Raw genomic sequence first — 15,634 nt, forward strand, 5'->3', positions numbered from 1 at the left:
TGATCACTCGTTTTAAGCTCAAATGAGTTGAACTGATTGTCAAACTTGATTTTATTTTGCTCAAATCCACTTCTAATGTAGAGTTATTACATGAGTCCAAAATGTCTAGAGTAGAAATTATCACAAGCCTCATATAAGGGGGATTCTAATACTTCAAAAAATTATGGGTTCTGAATGGAAAGCGATCTTTTAAGGGGTTGGAAGGAATTCTCCCAAAAGAATTATTATAAATCCAACAAAAAATGAAGAACACAAGGAGAAAGAAAAGAAAACCAAAAAAAAAAAAAAAGTTAAATTGGTCCAATTAAGAAGCAAAATAAAAATCAGAAAGCAGTTCAAAGTAAAACAAAAACAAAAGTGAACAGTAACATAACACAAACCATCTTCTATGTAAAAGCCAAAGAATTATCAAACCATGTTGTTGCTTTGTAAAGGAGAGGAAGGAGCCTAAAGAAAAGCAACGCAACAAAGGAAGAAACAAAGAATCACAGAGAGAAAAAGAAAGAAAGAGTCTTCTTTTGTTGGCCGGCTGGCAGCAGCTTGGCTGTCTAAGCCTTACCTTTTTTCTGGGAATTTCAGCTTTTTGAAGGCTCTTGTTTTGTAGAATTGGAAAATTTCAAGTCTCATGAGGTACATGATGAGTTAATTTTTTTTTTCTGTTAAAGTTTCAATTTTTTGTTGGTTATTTTGTTTAGGATCATGTCAGCTTTCGTGGCTTGTTTTGATTGTGTCTTGGGTTTGGTGAAGATAAGGTTTTTGGTGTTTAATTGTTCATCTGTATCTTGGATCCTTTAAAATTTAATTCTCAAAAATAATTTACTGTTTTTCCTCCAAAAAGTTTAAAATTCTGGAATTTTTACACCTAGTTTTTGGTGATTTGTTTCTGATAGAACCTTTTGTTCTTAAAAGTACTAATTCTTTGTACAGATTAAGTGTATCAATCTTGTCAAAGGTCTTGTTTTTGCTAATAAACAAGTGGGAATTTCACTTTCATGGGATTGTTTAACTTGACTCTTCTTCTTCGAAAGCTTGTATGTGTGTAATTTTGTAGATAAATTATTCGATTGACCGCCAATTATAAACCATATATAAACAACCAAGTTTGAACTTAGGCTTATTCTCTTGATTGTGTCATGTCGAGACATGGCGGATACGGTTGTTCCATTTTTTAAACGTTGAATCCGGTTAGAAGATTCCTCTGTTCCCTTCTTATCCTTAGAGTCCACGGAAGAGGGTTTTCTTTGTTCTGTTCTTTGCAGTGGTGATTGTGGTGGCGAATTGCCTTAGATCTGTGATTTGGATTTATTCTATTGTTCAATCTTATAGTTGGATTTTGACGAGTTACATGTGGGAATTGGTTGTTGGTGTTTTTGTAGTTGGTTCGTAGCCTTGTATGCCTGCTTGCTGAGTACAACTTCGTGGGTCGTAAGAGCTTGAAAAATAATGAGAAGCTTGTGGTGTTTTGGTACTTTTTCATCTCTCTGGCTAATTAACTGTACAATGTTAACTTCTGGCAGTTACTAGGTTGATAAACTGTTCGGATTATTGTGTACTTTATGAAATCTGCAATGGCTAATTTGATCTTCACTGGCGTTTCTGCTTGTTTGTGATTTACCATATGATAGCAGATTTATCATTCCAATCATTCACATGCTGCATACATATTCTCAGAGCAGCATAGGCTTAACTGTTTTGTTTGTTTTCACATCCAGGTCAAAAGAGCAATGCTGAAAATATGGGAAAGAAAGGGAGTTGGTTTTCTGCAATAAAGAAAATCTTTTTACCCCACTCCAAGGAGAAACTAGCCAATGTAAGTCATCCTGATTATGGCATGTATTGTGAAGTGGTTGAAAGGAAGAGTGAATGTTTTGGCTAATTCTTGATCATACTGCAGGAATCAGATAAGAAAAGTACAAAAGAAAAGAAAAAGAAGGGGCTAGCAAAACTACGGCGTGGAGAAACCAATTCCTTCATTCCCCTATTTAGAGAACCAAGTAGTATTGAGAAAATTTTGGGGGATGCTGAAAGAGAGCATAACTTAGTATTCAGGCCTCCCACCCCACCTGAGCAACCTAGAACGCCACCTTTTGTGCCTACAAGAGTTGCTTCTCCAAGGGTTCCTTCTCAAAGGATTTCTTCTCCAAGGGCTGCTTCTCCAAGAGCTGCTTCACCAAGAATTCTTCAACAGCATAGGGAAAGACCAGAACCAACTCTAAGATACCGCCATGCTTGTGCTACAAAAATTCAAGCAGCCTATAAAGGATATATGGTAAGCTCCTACTTTCCCTTGTCACCTGAATCATATTAAGTGCAATCCTTGCTGGGCCGGTTCAATTTATGATAAATTTGACATATATGCATATTAAATTTCTGGAATATTCCCAAGTACACACTCATAGCTTGAGGAACCTGTTAATGAATCTCTCTCAGATTGTTAATACGTTTAGATCCACTAGACAGCATCACGCTCTGAATCTATTGGACTAATGCCATAATGCTAACATTGAACTTTTTTATGCAGGCTAGGAGAAGCTTTGGAGCTCTGAAGGGTCTAGTGAGGCTTCAGGGAGTACTGAGAGGACAGAATGTGAAGCGCCAAACAGTGAATGCCATGAAATGTATGCAGCTTTTGGTGAGGGTTCAATGTCAGATTAAAAAAAAATGGAGCTGGAGATGTCGTCGGAGATTAAAAAAAAAAACCTTAGGGTGAAACTGCTATTTTTTAAAACTTAAGCTAGGAAAACTTTTAGTTTTTAAAGTTTAGGGGGGCAAAAGGAGATAAAATTTTAAGGGGTTAGAGTTTCGTTAATTTTAACTGGTTATGAGTGAGTGTTTGGTATTATCAAAGATAAAGGGTGAAAACTTGATATTTTAACATACCGTGGGTGGGAAATAGTCCTTTGGCCTAAAAAAAGTGATTAAAGATGACAGTCAACTCTAGGCCGAATCATAAAATGATTTGGGCATGACCTGCTCTCATAGAGGTATAAAGAGTAATATTATATATATATAAATAACAAATGTTAATAGTACAAACAAACTGTTATGTTATTATATGGTTGTTTGTTTATTTTATTTCTAATTTAAAATTATTTAATTATATGATAATAAGTCAATTTATTTATATCAATTAATACGTATTGATTGTGTATAAAATATTATTATATTAAAAAAAATGTTAAAAATACACAATTATCAAACAGATCCTACATATGAAACCTGGAAATAAACACATATAATAAATATGATTATTCTAATCAAATAAACTTTCATAAATTCAATATCACAACCCTCTCAACTACAATTTCAGTTAAAGTGAAAGAAAAATATAAGAAGTAATTAGCAAGAGTTTGGTGATAACAAGCGATGAACGAATTTTATAATTTGAATACTCAAAACTGAGTATATATAATTTTATTGCGTATAAATTATCTAACTTGGCAAGTGCAATATTGATTAAATAACAACTAAACTTTTTCCCAAAGTTGCTCAATTTTTCTTTTTGGTTTTGGGGGACTTCTAGAGTGAAGTATAGGCTAACTAACCTAGAAATTATAAACAAAAAGATGGGTTAGGTTAGCTTTGGAGCTGTGGTTGCTAGCCAATATAACTTGGTCGGTCAATTGGCTTAATAAATTGAGCTTGACTTGTTCTAGGAAAAGCCTATACAAAAAATTTGAACCTATGCTTCGGACTTGCCTATTTAGGTCTTAGATTTTTTTAAAACCTGGTTCAATTAAAATTTACTTACCTGTTTAGGTCTTAGATTTTTTAAAAACCCGGTTCAATTAAAATTTTCGCATTTGAGTTTGTCTCTATAACTTTAAAAACATGTAAAAATACTTCTATAATCTTTCATAAGTTTGAAAACCTAATAAATACACCCTAACCTATAATAAATTTTTCGATCATGTTGAGTTTAAAACTTGAATAATTTTTATTCAAAATGATTTTTAATTGATTCTTTTAGATTCATACCTATGTCAAGGTGGGGTTTGTTCGAGTGAGAGCTTGAAATAAAAAATAATGCCACATGATTAAATCAACTAAGGACAAACCATGAACCAATAATTTAAATTAAGCCTCAAAACAATGATAAAATTTTAAAAAAAAAATCCTCTTTCAATTCTGATCTTGTTCTTCTTCAGCCAAAATCATTTTGCTCAAAGGACTTGGCCCAAGCTTCTTCCTTCTCATCATACTTCTTCTCCTTATAACTTCCATCTGATTTCTCCTCCTTACTTGCATCATGGCTTCTTCTTCTACCACAAATCTTCTCATAAAAACATCGTCTGTCAACGATTTTCCTCGGAAAACCCGTCTTCCTTCGGTGCTCAGCCTACTCGTGAAGCTCCCTGGAATGCCATTACTGGTCCTGTCTTGATATGAGTTTCCAGGAAACGCCTTCGACCTGGGATAGCTGTAACTTCTCCGGGGAGGAACATCGGCTCGGAAAACCTCGTTGTAGGACGAAATCGGACCGCACAAACATACGCGAGTGAACGACGTGGCAACTCTAAGAGATGTACACTTCCTCAGCTTTCCTGAAGCTCGATTATTATTATTATTACCATTTCCAGGAAGTTCTGCGGGGCCCCTGGAAACTGCCTTCCAGAGAGTGCAATTTGCTCCAGGATTGTGATCAATGGACTTGGAATTGGTAGAAATGTTATTTTGCTTCAAAAGTTTGGGATTTTCTGCCATTGTTGCAGGAATTTCTGAAGGCCTGGAAATTGTTTTCCATTGGTGAGTTGCCATGTCCATTGCTTTTTGGTACCAGCGTTTCCTGGAATTTCCGAAAATTTTCATGTCAGAAATTATTTTCCGAGGGACAGAAATGGGAACTTTCTTTTTGAACTGAATTACAGAAATTGGAGCAAAAATAATGCCAGAAAATGAACGTTCAGAGGAGCTTTTGAGAGACATTTCATGTAGAATTTTGGATTAATTTCACTATGCAATATAAATAAATAAATAATTAAATAAATTGCAAAAAATAATATTTTCTTGTGTTATTTATATGAAATTTGAGTTCTAATAATATGCCCATTTGGTTATAAAGTTACAGCTCAATTCCAAGTTTAGTAAGGCTAAAAATTCAATAAATATGTTGATTCGTTTAAGAAGACTAAGATTATTAACAATAATTTTAGACCAGGTCAAAGTTTTATTGATCAATTATTCCCTAATTGATAATAAATTTTATTTTAATTATCTCTTTAATCCTAGACAACTAAATAATTTAGTGTGTGTGTGTGTGTATATATATATATATATGATGACCTAAAGAATAATATGTTAAAGGGTACTAATAATTGATGTGTTACAATGTGATAAAATAATTTAATTATTTATCCCTAATTCAAAATCATTTTATGATAAAATAACATATTTACTTGTTGGTATCCATCAATAATCAACTATTAGTACATGAAAAATTACTCTTATGTTGACATCCGAACAAGGGTTCGATCAAGGAAACCTATTAGTGAAACCACAAATCAGGATAGTTCTAATGATTCGATTGTAGTTCACCTGAGTCTACAAGCCAAATTCAATTTTAGGGCATGCAAGGCTTGCCCCAGTTCTCGATTGGCTTGGTTTGATTTTCAAAACAATGATAAGAAGACAAAGAATTTATTATTTAAAAAAAATAAAATTTTAAAATGGTTGTCCAAACGAGGTAACCCGCATAGTGGAAATTGGCCCATCAATGAACAATTACAATGCTTTTATTTTTTAAAAAATACAAAATATAAAATTATAGCAGTCGACAATTATGATGTTTATAAGTGGCAGACAGGATGTTTAGAATATAATTTAAATTATATATTATAAACTCTTATTTATAATATTTAGTAATTAATTTCATATAATTCATCAAATATTATCAAAGAAAAAAATTCATGCAAATAAGAGAATTTACTCACATACCAAAAATAAAAAAGTACACACACACACACACACACCTCTTCCAGCAGGTAAAAGAAACCAATGATATGCATACCAATAGTAAATAAAGAAAAAAAATAAACGAACAAAATTATCAATAATCTAGAAGTTAATTAACGTTAAGCGATTGATCGGATACTATTATCTAACTAACATGAACTATTGATTCGAAAGTGATTGTCACAAATCTTATAATGTATAATACCCTCTTGCTTGCATGTGAAAATGAGTTTGATTTTTTGTTGTAAGAGATAAGAGAGAGAGAGAGAGAGAGAGAGAGAGAGAGGCAAGGAGAGGGGGCATACCTTGAGTGAGAGCTCTTTGGATCTTGCATGAACAAAAAAATTTTGTGGAGAATGAAAATGAGGAATCAAAAGAGCAAAGAAGTTTCATTTGGCAAATGGAGAGAAGAAGAGGAAGAAGGAGGGGGAGGAGGAGGAGGAGAAGAAGGAAGAGAAGATGGCTAAGCTTTTTTGGGTTCAATTTTGTGAGTGACAGATGATGGGGTTGTCATGCAATTTACTTATTCTTTTTTATTTTTTTAATAATTTATTTTCTCATTATTAAAATCTCTTCTTTAAGGCAAAAGACATGGCCCACCCAAGGTTTGTTAAAATGAGAAGTTTCTACCTATTAAGTTTCAAAAAGCTAGATTTTCACCTGTCGTTTACTTTTGTTAGTCAATTCCGGTGAGTGAAAAGGTTGGAAGGTCATTTTGTATTGATTTTACTATTCTATTTTTCCTTTTCACTATAATATATGTTTAGGGGTGAACTATAATTTTAGAAAAGTGAGGGTGTCAATGAAAATTTTCTTAAGATTTTTGCAAATAAAAAAAATTGCGGTGTTTTTAAAATTTTAATATATCTCTTGGTAGCTTAAAAATGACAATTACACTCTTAAAAAGCTAAACATAATACAATATTTTAAAGTTAGTTAAAATTTTAATATTTTTAATGGTCTAAGCGATAATTTTTTTAACTAATAAAGATATTAGTAATTTGACATTTATTAAGCATTAATAATAGTTTCATAAGTTTAATAAGTGGGCAAAACAATTATTTCAAAGAAAATTAAATGAAATTCATTAACAAAAATAAATAATGAATGAAGATTTCACTTTTTAAAATATTAAAGTGAGAAATTATAGTTTCATCAAACCTTAGGTGTCAAATAAACATTTGACACTTGTTTAATTCTTTTGCTTTGCCAGGCATGATTCCAATTGATTTTGAGAGAGAAAGAGTTTCAAATTTCAAAGGGCAAAGTGAGATCACAATTGTTACTTTTCATGCAAATTAATACAAGGCTGCCCACTCTCTCCTTCTCTCTCTCTCTCTATCTTTTTTTTTTTTAAAACTATCTTTGAAAGCAAAAGCACTTCACTCAAAATCACTTCTTCATTAGAACATTTTAATTTCAAAAGCCCTTATGTAATCATGTTTAACTTCTGTTAAACATGATTGTGAGCAAGCATGAAAGCATATGTAAGATGAACATGCTTGGCCTGCCTTTGTGTTAGAACAATCATTGACTCATATCAAACATATTCTTAATTCTAGGTTTAGTCCATCATTAATACTTCATATACAAATAGTTGGATGTTAATAAGTATAAATGAATTGACTTATCATCATGTGATTAAAAGATTTTAAATTTGAGATAAAATAAATAATTAATTTATCTAATCATACGATAATACAATTTTTTTTATACTGATTAGTATCGTTTTTTTAAATGAATCAAACGCTAACCCATTGAAGGGGTTGCTTTTGGTCAATCCGCATTTCAACCAGCTAACTTGGTGGTGCTTGTGTTGATTAATAAAAGTTGAGATTCAAGTTTGATCCCCCACTTGGAAAAAAAAAAAATAATTTCTATGCTAACATTAAGTTGTGAATCGAGGGGTTTAAGTTGGTTTGATTGCGGTTTAATCATATTCAAAAACCTAAATAAATTTTAAATATTTTCATACTGAACTAGCTCTCTGTTTTTAATTGAAACGGTCAAATTAATTAGTTTGGTTTGATTTTTAAAACCATACCTGTTAGTACTTACTATTTATACATGTGTTATTACTCTTAATCAATACATTCTTTTACTCTGTTTGTTGGGTGCGTGGATTTCTTTTTCCTTTCAATTTTTCCAGATATCCAAATACAAAGTAATTTACATGTAAAGAAGTACTCATGGTTATGGATGAAAAAATTCATTGAATCTCTCTCTCTCTCTCTCTCTCTCTTTTTTCAAATCTTTGAACCTTTTATATGTAAAATTTATTCTCGTTTTTTTCGAGGGCGTCCTTTTTGTTTTTAAAATCCTGATTAAGTTTCGTGACTTGAAAAAGCTGTGAAAAAACAATTTTTTTTAAAATTTATTGATGAGAGTAGGGTTGGACTCGAACGAGTCCGAAATGAGCTGACCTTAGCGGAGTTCGACTTATTCACTAAATTTTCTAATTAAAAATTTTGATACGAAACGACGTCGTTTTGATCACTATGTATTAAAAAAACATCGTTTTAATAACGAAAAACGAATCAAACTAAATTCGAGCTTAACTTTTACAAGTTGAATTCGAGCTTCTCGAGTTCAACTATATGTGAACCGAGCTGAACTCAAGCTCAAGTGAGCTCGAGCTTGGCTCGGCTCGAATTCAACCCTAGATGAGAGAAACTATTTTGGGATATTAAATAAAATAGGTATAAAAGTTTTCGTTTAAACTTTTTTAGGCAAATTTTGAGTAACTTTACTTTTTTAAGCAAATTTAATTTTGTTTTCAATAATACGCCTATTTGCTAATTGTATTAGATCTGGTATATTCTTTTTGACAACCTTTTCTCCCAGAGTATATTCTATGTTTGATAAGTTATGATTTGAAGATTTAAAAACTTATTTAAAAACAGATTAATTTTTGATGTAATATAGATCAAAACAAAAAAATGAATATAAGTATGAAGAACAGATGTGAGTGCAAGCGAGTGCGTGTAGATGTGTGTAGGTGTGCACTAGTGTGTGCGGGTGCGTGTAGATGCGTTTGGATGCGCAAGGGTCTGCGAGGATGTGAAGAAGTGCATGCACAGATGTGAGTGCAAGCGAGTGCGTGTAGATGTGTGTAGGTGTGCACTAGTGTGTGCGGGTGCGTGTAGATGCGTTTGGATGCGCAAGGGTCTGCGAGGATGTGAAGAAGTGCGTGCATATATATATATATATATATATATATATATATATATATATATATATATATATATATATATATATATATATATATATGTATATATGTATATATATGTATATATGTATATATGTATATATGTATATATATATATATGTATATATATATGTATGTATGTAAAATAAGTGCGCCTTCACACTCGCGCGCACCCTTACGTATATATATATATATATATATATATATATATATATATATATATATATATATATATATATATATATATATATATATATATATATATATATATATATATATATATATATGTATGTATGTAAAATAATATATATATATATGTATGTATGTAAAATAAGTGCGCCTTCACACTCGCGCGCACCCTTACGTACCCAAACTCACTCGTGTGTACCTGTGTGCACTCTCTCATACTTGCACCATTTTTCTCATTTATATTCATCTTTTCGTTTCGATCTATATTAGGACAAAAATTGATTAGTTTCTGTTTCTTATTCTTCAAATTATAACTTACCAAACATAGTATTTTCAAAGATTGTCAAAAAAACTACATCGAATATCGTAATTAATCGAGAGAGTGACGTAATTAGCCGAGAGAGGTATTATTGAAAATAAAATAAAATTTGCTTAAAAAAATAAAATCACTATAAGTTTGCCTAAAAAATTTACGTGGAAGAATTGATATCTATTTTAATTAATATCTCTTAAATTTTAGTCTTTAATAGTTTCTTAACTTGAGAAATCAAAATCTTATATATTTGTATAACCCTAGTTTCTGACCACCCATTGTTTTAAAACTCGATTCATCGAACCAATTCAAGAAGGACTTGGTGGTCAGTTCAGTCCAGGTTAAGCGTCAAACTCATTCGAGTTAAATTCAATTAAACTATCATACTGACATAAGTTTTTTGGTATTTGATTGGACATAAATGCCATTAGACTGAAAATATTTATTATTAAATATTGTTCAATAAATATATTTATTGTATAATTTTACTTATGTCATGTTGACATTACTAGTTAGACCGATTAATCCTTTGACTAAATCAAGACCAACTACCCAACACACCCACTATCTCTTCGTACTTTGTTAATGTAAGATTATACACACTCAAAATTTTTCTCGTACTTTGTCAATGTAATATTATACATATCCAACATTTTTTTTTTATGTTTTGTTGATGTAAGATTTACTTAAGGATGTTATATTCACCTCCTAACATGACTCAATGCAAAACAAGTCTTGACAATTTAAAAACTTATAAACTATTTAACAAAATTACTACGACATTCAACCCCTAAGTGATATGGGATGCTTAACTGTAACAAATCTCTTTTTAGTGCTTTGTTGATGTAGTATTTGCCTAGGGATGTCACATTCAACCCCTTAAGAGACTCAATGTCCTTATGAGATTTGTCTCATATAGTTCAAGAAGTCATGTGAAGTGATTCTGATGCTATTTATAATATGTTGGTCTAATAACCTGACATAATGTCAAGATATCGTTCATTTTGAACACATAATTTATCAAAGTTTTGTTTTTAGTCTTTGTAACTCAAAATATGTCTTAACAATTTAGAACCTAATGAACTATTTAACTAATATTTTTTTATCATTACTAAGCATGTGAGATGCCTATACACACCAAATATCTTTCTCATACTTGGTCAATGTGAGATTTGAGAAAGTTGTTACAAAATTGTTTCAATATAAAGTATTATCAATAAAATTATGTATACACTTTGAGTACATATATTAGGTGTAAAAATATAATGTGTTATTATATAATTATGTATTACTTTATGTTTAATTCAAAATTACTTAATTGTATGATGATATATCATATATGTACTAAATATTATGTACTCAAAAGTGTATAAACATATCATTGCTCAAGTATTATTGGATGCTAATTATACATAGTTTATTTCAATCCAAAATGATTAATCATATGACATGCATCGACTCCAACATTTCTGTAAAGATGGAGTAATAAGTGTTGCTGAAAAAAAAAAGAATGTTATCCTTGTTATCTGTTGCCAGATTTGGAAAGCACAAAGATCTGATTACTTATACTCCCTCCTCATGGATTAATTGTGCAAAACAGTAAACCTGAGGATTAATTATGAATTATTTACTTTACCGGGGACAACCATGCAGGAAAAAAATATTCATAAAATATGAAAACATTTGACATATTAGAAGATGCTAATGTAAATCATTATTGAATAGTCTAGTTCATTATTAAAATATTATTTGCTTTGAATACAATTCGTAATTTTGTGTTTAGGTTGTCTTAAGAGTTTAGAAACTCACAAAGATATACGAGACTTAATGTTTTCATTGAAGTTTACTCTACCATCACTTAGAGGAATACGTGAAGTAACTCTGACATTATTTGTAATAGGGCAAAGGACTATTTCCCACCCATGTTTTAGCCGTTTCTCAATCACATACCCACACCAGATGAAAAACTCAATCATCCACCCAAAATTTAATCTATTTGTTTCCACCCACATTTTTTCAGTTAGATTAAGGGGCAAATTAGTAATTTTATCAATAATATTAAATAATTAAAATTTTATCTCATTTTTCCCCTTTTAATTTGAAAAATTAACATTTGTCCCCCCTGAATTAAGTTTTAAAAAATTCACTTTTCCCCCCTGAAATGCAGCCACTTTTTTCGACGACGACTGAGAAGATATCGTCCAGAGGTCGACCACCTCTGGACGACGATGACCTCTGGACGACGATCGTCATCCAGATCTGGATGACGAGCGTCGTCGTCCAGATCTTGGGAGGAAGAATCGTCGTCCAGATCTGGACGATGCTTCTTCGTCTAGATCTGGACGACAGACGAAGAAGCGTCGTCCAGGAGGATGAAGCGTCGTCCAGGACGACGAAGCGTCGTCTTCCGGACGAAGAATCGTCGTCCAGGATGACGAAGCGTCGTCCAAATGGATGACGAAGCGTCGTCCAGTCTGGACGATGTTTCGTCGTCTATTATGGACGACGTTAATGGACGACGACCGTCGTCGTCCAGTGAAGCTCAACGAGCGTCGTCCATTCTCTGGACGACGCTCGTCACTCTCCCTCCAGCCACGTCGTCACCGGTGGCCGGAGGGAAAGTGCAAAAAAAAATTAGGGATTTGGGGGGTGAAAGTTACTTTTCAAAGTTCAGGGATGGGGGTTAAAAATTAATTTTTAAAATTGGAGGGGAAAAATGTGATAAAATTATATAACTGGAATATAAACAGTAAAATGATGATTTTACCCCTCTATTTAACGGAGAATTTAACGGCAGTTTAGAGATGAGTGGGTGTTTGGGTTTTTCATCTGGTGTGGGTATGCGTTTGAGATAGCGCTAAAATATAGGTGGGAAATAGTCCTTTTCCCTTTGTAATAATATGGTTCAATAATCTAGCTTACTGTTAAGATATTATCTGTTTCAGATATATAGCCCATCACATAGTTTTGTATTTTGAGTTTTGCAACTCAGAAAGATTATTAATAATTTAGACATTTATAGGTTATTTAACTAGTATTTTATTGATGTAAAATTTGTCTGAGTATCACAACATTATGGAGCCTTAACTGAATCTTCTAGAATCAGACTACAAATTCCAAACTTTAACTAGCTATTTTATAAGTGTGCCAATTTGACTAAATTTTTGTGCATTAATAGTAGATGACATTAATAAATAATATATTTTAATAATCGTGATTCAAGCATGAATCAACTCAAAATTAATTTAAATGTTTAAATTGGTAAACAATAATGTTGCGAAGGTGAATTGTTGAAGAACCCTCAAATTAGAATTAAACTATTCAGTTAGAGCTTTGATTTGAGTTTAACTCGATTGAGTTAAATTTAGATTCAAACTTAAACCAGTTTGATTCAAATCCAACCTTTACTTATTGAAGCCTTTGCTTTGATAGCAAAAACCATTGATCATTTGAATTATAAAAGAAGCCTTTAACCCATGGTTGTAATATTGTGAAAGACTGAGGCCAAAAGGGGGGCGTAGATATTAATAATAAGTCTGAAAAGGCTGCGAGAAGGATTAAAAATAAAATTGTGGGGCGCGGGGAAGTTGAGTTACAGTATAGTTGTAAATAATTTGCCAATGGATGGCATCATGATACTTTATATCCAGAAACCCTAAAAGCTGTTGTGCAGAAGAAAGAAAAAGAGATGTTCTGGCAGATACATTCTGTATTATTATTATGTAATGGTACTCAACAGGTCCGCCATGCCAATGGGTTAAATCTATTATTAAATCATATGATCATATGTTAATTTATTTATTATTGTTAGTATTTATTATTTTTTAATGTAGTATTACTCATCATAAGATGGTGCACACCAAGTTGTTTGAGATGTCAAAGTGTTAAATGGGTTGAATCGGTTGAAGTTCATGTTGCCATCTTATCAAATAAAAATGTATTGGGTATTTGATTTATAAGATGGCATTTTGATGTTTGGCTTCAGTTTCTTGATATATGTTAACCAAGAGATGTTAAAGGAGTAGAATCGACTTGAGCTCATATTATGATTTTATAATAAAATTATATATATATATTTTTTAGTATATAATTGGATATACAGATAATGTGTCATCATATATGTGATTGAGTGATTTTGAATTAAGGATAAAGTAACTTCCAATCACATGATGAAACATCATCTGTATATAAATTATATACTCAAAATGTGTACAAATAACATTGCTCATGATTTTATATCGTATAGAACTTTAATTCAATTTTGGGTATCTGCTATAGTTCAATTTATTCCGTAGGTTATGAATATATTTTTTTTTCTACATAAGGATGAAAAAGTTATTACATATTTTGATTTATGTGACTAGTAATACTACACGAACCTACTTTGAATACATAAATAAGTACACACTTATGTGTTATTACATGATTAAGTTTTACTTTATCTTTGATTCAAAATTATCTAATCACAAAATAACAAACATCAAATGTATTCTTATTTGTGTATTCAAAATAAACTCTCATAATTTTATCGTTATGTGATATGGTAAACCCCAACTAGCAAAATAACTTTTTGAGATGGAATTAACTATACAAGCAACCGACCACATCTCAACTTGCAGATTGACTTTCCTTGTCCAAAGGCAACCTATCAATTGACATTCATTCATTGTCACTCACCCAAAAGACTTAACTCTCAGTCTTATCAATTCTTGATCCTCATATGATCTCCAATACGTAACAAATTAAGACATTTCTTTTGTATTTGAATTTAAATATTGTTATAAGAGTTTCACTTTATCCTATAAATATGAAAGATTAGTTAAAAGAAACGAGTAAAGAGAAAAAAAAGCACACACAAATAAGATATATGCTTAGGTAAGGAGGCTCCCATAGGATTCGAGGAACTCTCTCCCTTGCTCAAAATAGAGTCATTATAAGGACATTTCTTTTGTAATTTGTGTTCATACTTTGTCAAAGCACTCTTCAAGATTATTTATATCATAACTGTAGATGTATGCTCTTAAATAATATATTGAACCACTTTAAAAACTATTGTGTCCAATTCACTTTGTATTTATTTTATTTTGTATCATAGTGGATAACAAGATTAATTAATTAATTCTTACCACTCAAGGTTTTGTCTAAAAACACTTTTTCACCCCTAATTGGCATAAACAACATTTTCTCACCTAAATCCAAACTCTGTATATATAAATAAAAAATACTAAAGACATAAAGAAAAAATAATAAATTTACCATCTGTTAATTTAAAAAAAAAACTTTCTATCAAATCTAAACATTTTAAATATGACAATTTAACCCTTAAAAAAGTTTAAAAACTACAAATCAATTTTTGAAATATCTTTAAATCCTCATATATTTTTAAACTACTATATAATCCCAATAGTTGTAATATAATATTTACATCTATAGTTTGTTGCATTTTGTTAAATTCTTTGAGATGTAACTATTATTTTTAAAACTATTAGGGGTAGAAGGTATTTCAAAATTTTTAAAAAGACCGTCAAACTTTTTTTGAATTTTCAATAACCCCCTACAAATTTTCAAAAAGACTCTCCATGACACCCCTATCTATAGGAAAGGAGGAAGAAATGATGAGGATGAAAGGAAAGGAAATAAAAAGATTCTTATATAGTTTAGGCATTTAAAAGGTTAACTTTTAATTTTGTTAATTTAGGGTTGTAAGATAATTTTGAAAATGAAATGGTAGGGATAAAATGATAATTTCACTTTCTAAAACTGTAATTTCATTAACAGAGTTTGATTTTAGATACAAAAGTGTAATTTATACTAAGGGTAAAAAAGTGTTTTGAGGCTAAACCTTAGGTGGGAAAATGTAATTCACCCACTAGAAAATGAATTAAACAATAAGATGGGAGAAACATCATCTGATAAGTATAAGCAAGCCTTATGTTTTCCTTATTTGTTGTAAAACCCTAAAAATGTAGAAG

General features: G+C 31.2%; 2 protein-coding genes across 3 annotated transcripts; one reads left to right on the forward strand and one right to left on the reverse strand.

Annotated features, from left to right (window-relative positions):
- Positions 1-295: 295 nt before the first annotated feature.
- LOC123195745 (protein IQ-DOMAIN 13-like) lies at positions 296-2,747 on the forward strand. Of its 2 annotated transcripts, XM_044609566.1 has the most exons (5): positions 299-630; positions 1,377-1,465; positions 1,713-1,810; positions 1,895-2,269; positions 2,522-2,747. In XM_044609566.1, the coding sequence occupies exons 2-5, from the start codon at positions 1,444-1,446 to the stop codon at positions 2,708-2,710; spliced, it is 684 nt and encodes a 227-aa protein (XP_044465501.1). In that variant the 5' UTR covers positions 299-630; positions 1,377-1,443; the 3' UTR covers positions 2,711-2,747. The 2 variants fall into 2 exon arrangements, with proteins under 2 accessions (XP_044465502.1, XP_044465501.1); XM_044609567.1 differs by lacking the exon at positions 1,377-1,465 and having other exon boundaries at positions 296-630.
- A 1,290-nt stretch (positions 2,748-4,037) lies between these two features.
- LOC123196893 lies at positions 4,038-6,442 on the reverse strand. Its single transcript, XM_044611040.1, has 2 exons — positions 6,258-6,442; positions 4,038-4,786 (listed from the first exon to the last, which is right to left on the reverse strand). The coding sequence occupies exons 1-2, from the start codon at positions 6,284-6,286 to the stop codon at positions 4,123-4,125; spliced, it is 693 nt and encodes a 230-aa protein (XP_044466975.1). The 5' UTR covers positions 6,287-6,442; the 3' UTR covers positions 4,038-4,122.
- Positions 6,443-15,634: the final 9,192 nt, after the last annotated feature.

Source organism: Mangifera indica, chromosome 14 (assembly GCF_011075055.1).
Source record: "Mangifera indica cultivar Alphonso chromosome 14, CATAS_Mindica_2.1, whole genome shotgun sequence".
NCBI lineage: Eukaryota > Viridiplantae > Streptophyta > Magnoliopsida > Sapindales > Anacardiaceae > Mangifera > Mangifera indica.

Bases quoted from the DNA above. Each gene is read 5' to 3' on its own strand.
- LOC123195745 (XM_044609566.1), top strand. From the start codon at position 1,444: ATGAGAAGCTTGTGGTGTTTTG. The intron at 1,466-1,712 runs GTACTTTTTCAT...TTTCACATCCAG, and splicing joins GAGAAGCTTGTGGTGTTTTG to GTCAAAAGAGCAATGCTGAA. The intron at 1,811-1,894 runs GTAAGTCATCCT...ATCATACTGCAG, and splicing joins CCAAGGAGAAACTAGCCAAT to GAATCAGATAAGAAAAGTAC.
- LOC123196893 (XM_044611040.1), bottom strand. From the start codon at position 6,286: ATGCAAGATCCAAAGAGCTCTCACTCAAG. The intron at 4,787-6,257 runs GTATGCCCCCTC...CGGAAATTCCAG, and splicing joins CCAAAGAGCTCTCACTCAAG to GAAACGCTGGTACCAAAAAG.